General features: G+C 34.1%; 1 protein-coding gene across 1 annotated transcript in view; it reads right to left on the minus strand.

Moving 5' to 3' along the window:
- Positions 1-270: 270 nt before the first annotated feature.
- The window catches only part of LOC137646759 (zwei Ig domain protein zig-8-like), an 11789-nt gene continuing 4559 nt past the window's right edge, over positions 271-7500 (minus strand). Inside the window, exons 2-6 of the mRNA XM_068379858.1 lie at positions 6222-6442; positions 5200-5410; positions 2618-2745; positions 2105-2276; positions 271-642 (exon numbers count right to left, since the gene is read on the minus strand). Coding sequence (XP_068235959.1) covers positions 503-642; positions 2105-2276; positions 2618-2745; positions 5200-5410; positions 6222-6442 — 872 coding nt within the window. The 3' untranslated portion in view covers positions 271-502. The remainder of the gene's footprint in view (positions 643-2104; positions 2277-2617; positions 2746-5199; positions 5411-6221; positions 6443-7500) is intronic.

The raw sequence follows: 7500 nt of genomic DNA on the forward strand, positions 1-7500 counted from the left end.
GCCCTTCGTGTTTCTTATTTCTCTAAATGTGACTTATTTCCATTATGAACCGGTACCATACTTAACAAGTATCTTTCATATAACTCTTCGGGAGTATAATGAGTTCATACGCTATTAGTTCTTTCACATGAACAAATTTCATCTTTTTATTAGATGTCTTTCAAACGTCTTTAGATCAACGCAAGGCAACAGTTAGCCATGCATTGAGTAATGAAGCCAGCCAAAGACTCCTCTCTGAACTTACAGTCGCTTTGCCCATCATGGTGGGAATCATTCCCCGATTGAGGTCCCTCCAGGAACTAGGAAATCGGCAGAGTGTCGTCCAAGCTTCATCCAAGAAAGCAAGAATGGGTGAAATGTCGTCCAAGCTTCCTCCAAGAGAGTCGGAATCGGTGAAGTCTCGACATATTATGTAACAAGACATCCGGGAATAGCGGGGAATCTCGCTTGGATATAATCCAGTTTATTTTCGGTTCTCCTAGCGTGATTACATATGAATATCTTATCTGTATAAGGAATGAGCGTAGGGTATGAAGAACGAAGAGAGGCTTATGAGGAGATGGAATGAAAGGAAGAGCGGGAGGGAACTTCTTGCACATTGAGCACTGCTGGTTGTGGTTTGCATGGCGGCCGGTGTCTCGCCTGAAGGGGGAAAACAAAAAGAATATTATAAATGGAGTATTCATTATATTCATTGGTTTTATTTCACAATGAATTTAGTCTGTCGATGGCATACACAGTGATATAAATTACCGATCTACTGTATATTGTATAACCATTGGTTTTACTGTGCATTATATTCGATTTTTCTTTGGCATATTACACTGTGAAATGAAGTTAACCCTTCCATGGCATTTCCGTTTCTATATCATATACAGTATATTGGTATCAAAATCTCCACTATTCTTACAAGGCATCATAATCACCAAACAAATTAAATCCTCCATGGCATTACTTTTATTATTATCTTCAAATGTGACCAAGGCATTTTGTCCAGATTCCGAATCATCAAATATAACCATCGAAAAATAAAAAAAAAAAAACTCTATATGAAGACCAGAAACATTGTCATGCCTTGGATGTCTCCTAAATTTTAGGGCTAACCTTTTTTTCTACAGATCTTTTATAACATTATAAACCTTATAAAAAGGAAGATTTCCATATGAACAAAAGCCATGCAATAAAGCACAAATTCCCTGAAATTATGGTTCAACTTGCAATACTTTAATCCTGTTCTCTGGGATTTCGTTAATAACAGAGAAGTCCAAAGGAATCAAATTCTAGCCGTTATAATGATACTCATTTATAAAGGATCTACTCTTAAGACCACAAGCTTATTATAAAACCCTTTTAATAGACCGTAGGGAACATAATTAAAAAACTCAATAATTTCTTTGGTACTTTTATCTCTCTCTCTCTCTCTCTCTCTCTCTCTCTCTCTCTCTCTCTCTCTCTCTCTCTCTCTCTCTCTCTCTCACACTTTTTTTTAAGGGAGAGGCATCAGTTAGAAGTTATTTACAAGAACGATGAAGCGATTAAAGGATGTCGTATCTTGTAAGCTTTTCATCTCTCCTACCCACACTAAATATATATTTTACTTTTTTTCACATTAAGGATTTATTAAAGAAATTATTTTAGCTTCCCATTTCTGAAAATCTTAGTGTTATCATTATCACAACTGATGCAATTTATTGTTCCCAATCTAATTCTTTTTTATGGACTAGTTTTTTACGACACTTTTGATAGTTTCTGTTGTTTCGGAGAACTATTATTATTATTATTATTATTATTATTATTATTATTATATATTATTATTATTATTATTATTATTATTATTATTATTATTATTATTATTAATGGAAATTAACACTATCGATTGTACAATGAAATATATTTCTATCCCACAGCGATATTGAGCCTAAGACCTAAATTCGAATTAGAAATTTATTACTGATTTTATTAAGAAAGAGGACCATCAAAATTCCTCATCATCATTAAGAAACAATATTACTCTCCAAATTTATCATAATTGATAAAAAACAATACTACTCTCGAAATTTATTACCATTATTAAGAAACCGTACTAAAAGCCCCGTATACTTACCCCTCAAAACGTGGACCATTCTTGCGACCCTAGGAGCATTTGAAGGCTTGCAGGCATATTTTCCTGAGTCCCACATAGTGGCGTTATGGACGAGCAAAGACGACCTCGTAGTATCTCCGTCGTGTGTCGTCTCAACGCTAATGGCTCGACCTGGTTTGCCGTAGTTCACGAGCTAAACAAGGCAAAAACGGAAGAATGAGTAATTGTAGGAATGAAGATATTAATATCGCATTACGTCACACATAAACACTCTAAGAATTGGTACATACGACCATTCTTCTTCTGTAAGCCAATACTGAGCTTCACTGATTTAAAAAATACAAGTAGATAGCTTGAAAATCATTAAATGTTACAGAGGCTTCTGCATAAGGAATTTTCTGCCGTAGGTAGTTTAATGAATGAGGAAGGATGCCTTTGGCTCCGGTTACATAACCTTAGGGCAAATTTAAATTCAATTGGCCTAAGGTAATAAGACAGGTTAACTATGTTCCAAAATTTACATAACGATCTTACCTTATCCCTATGATACCATAAGACGAACTCGGGCGGGGTGGGCGTGAAATGAACAACACACGTTAGATTTAGTGTGCTGCCCCTGTCAAGGTAGATCTCTCCATCGCCCAAAAGTTCTACCGTTGGGACTGGAATGAATGTGAAAAGATTTTATGTTATTATCAACTATTATGAAAATGAAATGTTTATATTAGTGGCATTTAGAATTCAACTTTCATTTCCTTGATGAGTAGGCAGTATCGACTAAAAATTATATATCAAGTTATTTTTTTTAAATGATTATGAAATTGACTTTCGTTAAGGATTGTTCAGATTAAAGGGAGGGTATATCCAATAATTTGGAAATGAAAAGCAATTAAATATCTCACTATTTTCCATATCTACAAAGTTCCACAATTACTGACGTTATTTTAGCTTTATAATATTTTTGGGGTCGTCAATTTGAGGAACATAATTACTATTTAATTCTGGTCCCAATTGAGAAGTTACCGTATTATTTTTCAGTCAATGAAACGTAGGTCAACTTTTATATACTTATTAGGCATATTTTCACAAAAAATAAGGCATCACCACTTGTGATGTCATTGCAATATTTTTCTTTTAATGATGAGATTTGGACGGCAATCAAATAAGTGAATAAAGAGCATATGCTTACGTTTAATCGTGTTACTTTTCATGAAACTACCACGATATTTGCCGCAAAAATTTAGAATTTTTTTATACCTGCTGTCAATAAAAACTCGGTCATACAGATATATGCTTAAATGGTTTTGTATTACGAACCATTACAGGTATTGTTTCCTTCTTGTTTCCATCATTCGATGTCTCCTGGCCTTAGTTCTCTTTCAATAAAGGAAAGCAGTTCACCTTAAATATTTTTGCATTGTATGTCTCCTTGTGTATTTTCATTATATCCTATCCCTTTTATTTATCAATCCAGAGCCAATATTCCCAAAACATGTAGATAATAGATAATTCCTACTTGTGTATTGATTCCTTGATTGTCGAATAACATCATCTTCGATATTCATTTTAAGTCTCGTTGAATTGAAATTTCATAATGTTTCTCCTATCTTTGTACCTACAAACCTTATCATATGTGTACCAATCCTTCGGCAATAGAATCTGTTTTGAATTCTAACCTCAAAGTATTCAATAAAAGTTCCTATAAATCTTTATTTTGTTAAGCATTTCCTCTATATATCTACCCACAATCCCTATCATACGTGTATCAAATCTATGGGCAAGAGAGTCTGTTTAGAATACTAACAAATTATTCACTTCAAGTCTCGTTAATCTATTATTTCAAAAATCTATTTCTTTATTCATCTTCCCACAAATCTTATAATACACGTATCAAGTCAGTCTGCAAGAGAGTCTATTTAGATTACTAACATCAACACTAATATTTCCATCACCAAATGAATTTCCATAACAAATAGCTTGAATTCAGGGCAAATTTCCAAGGGACCAGAAACGTGGAATCTTTATAGTGATCATATTCATGATATGGTAATTCACTATTCCAACCATTGTATTCCCAAACAGAATATGGATCGTCAATCGCCGGGTTTTGTTACTGTTTCGTGCAGAATTTTCTTACGTTGGTTTCTAGAAATAAAGATAAATAATGTTTTCACGAAGGCTTCATCCGAAGTTTGCCGGTTCTGATTGAATTTAGAGAATAATCATAAGTCCCCATCCGAGGTAAAATATAGATGTTCATCATATCCTGGCCAACTGTCCAGAAGTACATTTTTTTTTCGGGTTACCAGGGTAATGAATTTTCTCTCTCTCTCTCTCTCTCTCTCTCTCTCTCTCTCTCTCTCTCTCTCTCTCTCTCTCTCTCTCTCTCTCTCTCTCTCTCTCATTTTTTTCCCAGAACTTCATTTGAATTTGAATTCAATAACCAACTCTGCATCGAAATAATGTTCCCAGATTCCTCTTGCATAACGTTATAGCTAAAGAGAAAGGGATTGAGAGGAGAGAGTTAAGCGCACGGAAATAGAGGAAGGGGACATAGGGAGAGACAGGGGGTTAAAAGAGAATGGTTTGTTCAGGCATCCGACTTTCCGCCTTCGAGAATAAAAATTCTGGACGGGTATGTAGCAGTGCCAGACTTGTAAAGACATGCTGGGCGAGAAAACCTGGAACGTAGCTTGATTTATATATATATATATATATATATATATATATATATATATATATATATATATATATATATATATATATATATATATATATATATATGTATATATATATATATATATATATATATATATATATATATATATATATATATATATATATATACTGCTGATTTGTTTCTTTTTTACCAGGTGTTTTTATCAGGCAGGGATTTTTGTGGTTTCAATATGGCATGGATTTTACTTTGCTATGACGAATTAAGTTTTATTCATTTAAACGAAAGGACACGAAAGGCACGCTATTCTCAATTCGTGAATGATTTTATTTATCATATCAAGATGTGTGTGTGTGTGTGTTTTTTTTTTTAATGATTATTTCGATCGCAATCCCATTCGCAGTGCAAACAAGGAGTAAGAAGAATAACAGTAACTTACCAACTACATTGAGTTTTACAGCAATTGCTGTGACAGGCTTTGTGGAGATGGAACAGTCGTAAAAGCCAGAGTCGGCGGTCGTGGGCCTCCGAATGACCAAGATCCAATCCCCTGTAGTTGCATCTCTGTGCGCAGAGAATCTCTCATCGTTCGTGAACGTGAATGATCCTACTGTCAGTACGTGGAGGTCACGGTGACGAATCCATGAAACCTGTGGTAACAGTAGTAGTAATAGTAGTTTTATTATACCATGAGGAAACCGTTGTGGCAGTAATAGTAACTGTATTTTTGCTTATGTTTATAATCTATGCCAACTAAGAACGGCGGTATTATTTTGCTTCTTTCTATGTGCTATAGCATAACAAACAACAAATGTAACGATTTCAATTCTACTACAGGAAAAAGACCTCAGACATGTCCTTAATTGATGGTGGGAGGTGTTCATCTGATCACCCACAGCAAACCAACCTAGTATGGGTGTCTCAAACTAGTAGAGCTTTGCTCATCATGGCGTTCCACCAATCCTTTTACTGCGTTAAGTTATCCCCACTCATAATTGTGTAATAATGTATTAAACATATTTATTGATTAGCTCTCGCTAGGTGATTAATTTTCGATGCCTATGAATATTCTGATATACTACCCCTCTAAATGCATTACTTTTCTCCCGCATTAAGATGAGTATTTTGAACCTTTACCAATGAAATCTGCATATCATATAGCGTAAAATTTTAATCTTGATTGATGACATAAATCGTTGCATATTAATACTAGTTATATAAATACAATAACCATTGATGCATTGGAATTAGTTGATTAATTCATTACTAAGTGACCTTTATGGAAGAGTAATCATTATTTAATAAACATGATATTGTTTTTAATATTAGCAATAGATACAAGAAATGCAAACAGCTACCGAAAAACTTACAGAATTGCAGTTTTATTATTATTATTATTATTATTATTATTATTATTATTATTATTAGCAACAAAATCCACAGAGATCTTGTATAACGTACCGACTTGGCACCTAGGTTCCTTGGTTTGCAGGGTATATGGGCTGGGGATCCGACTGAGGCCACCACCTGCTTCGGGGAATCCTCGGCGAAATGTGGCTCCTTTGGTTCATTAGGGTCGAACTCCGGGACAACCAGCGGCTGTTCTTCCCCTTCCTTTGTGTTGCTGTTGCGGGCGTCCACCCTCACCTTGCTTTCCACCACCACTACCATTAGGCTTACTTCTGCAGGAGGAGGAGGGCGTTGGTTAGTCGCTTAACATTAATGAGCAATGCATATCCTTGGTAGGTGTTGTTTGTGGAATAGACGGTTTATTAACTGACAATTAGGAAAATGTAAATTCGTTTGGGGTTTATGAAGTTCGGTATCATATGGAAAAATTTTTATTTTGATATAGAGTTGAAATATTTAATTATCATTTATTTTGTCTAAAGATTTTATTGAGATGTTAAGTGACAATATTTCACTGGTTGGAAAGTCAAAATATTTCAGCGATGCATGGAAAATATAGTTGAATGGACTCTGTGGCGTGCATGAACAACGTAAATGATCGAATTGATTATAAAGCAATGAATGAGTACAAAAAAAAAAAAAAAAAAAAAGCAATATCTCGTTCATGTTGTACAATTGTTGGTGTAATTAGCAGAAAAGAATATACAATATTATTAACCAGTTTATTTGGAATGATTAAAAAGCAATTTAAAATATAAATTATCACCTACAGGATTACGTAGTTTAATAACTATTGTGAAAAAAAATAAAATATTACAATAACTAACCTTTCGGGAATATTTCATCAACATTTCAAAATGAATCTATATAGTCGTGAATGTAGCATTAAATACTTTACTGTTATTAGCATTAGTTCTAGCCGAGCTACAACCCAAATGAAAAAAAAAAAAAAAATTATAGCCACCATTATTTCAAAAGGGAAAGCAGCTCAGTACAGTGTTGATAGGAAATGAACGAACAGCGAACAAACTATAAATGACAAATAATTAAAAGTTAGAAAATGTATTAACATCATTACCTACGTTAAACTTTTCCAGTTGAATATATGATATGAAATAAAGCAAACTCTACACCAAGAAAACATTTGCAGCAAGTTTGGACTTCTCAAGTTCCATCGAATCGACCACCATATTAAGAAGATCATTCTGCAATCTGGCCACAGTAAGAACAAACAAGGAGAATACCGAGTGGTAATGAGCGTGAAGATATTCCAATCGATAATGGGGTTGATAAATTTCCGTTACACAACTACACAATGACTGAAATTTTC

This window comes from Palaemon carinicauda, chromosome 9, assembly GCF_036898095.1.
Source record: "Palaemon carinicauda isolate YSFRI2023 chromosome 9, ASM3689809v2, whole genome shotgun sequence".
Taxonomy (NCBI): Eukaryota; Metazoa; Arthropoda; class Malacostraca; order Decapoda; family Palaemonidae; genus Palaemon; species Palaemon carinicauda.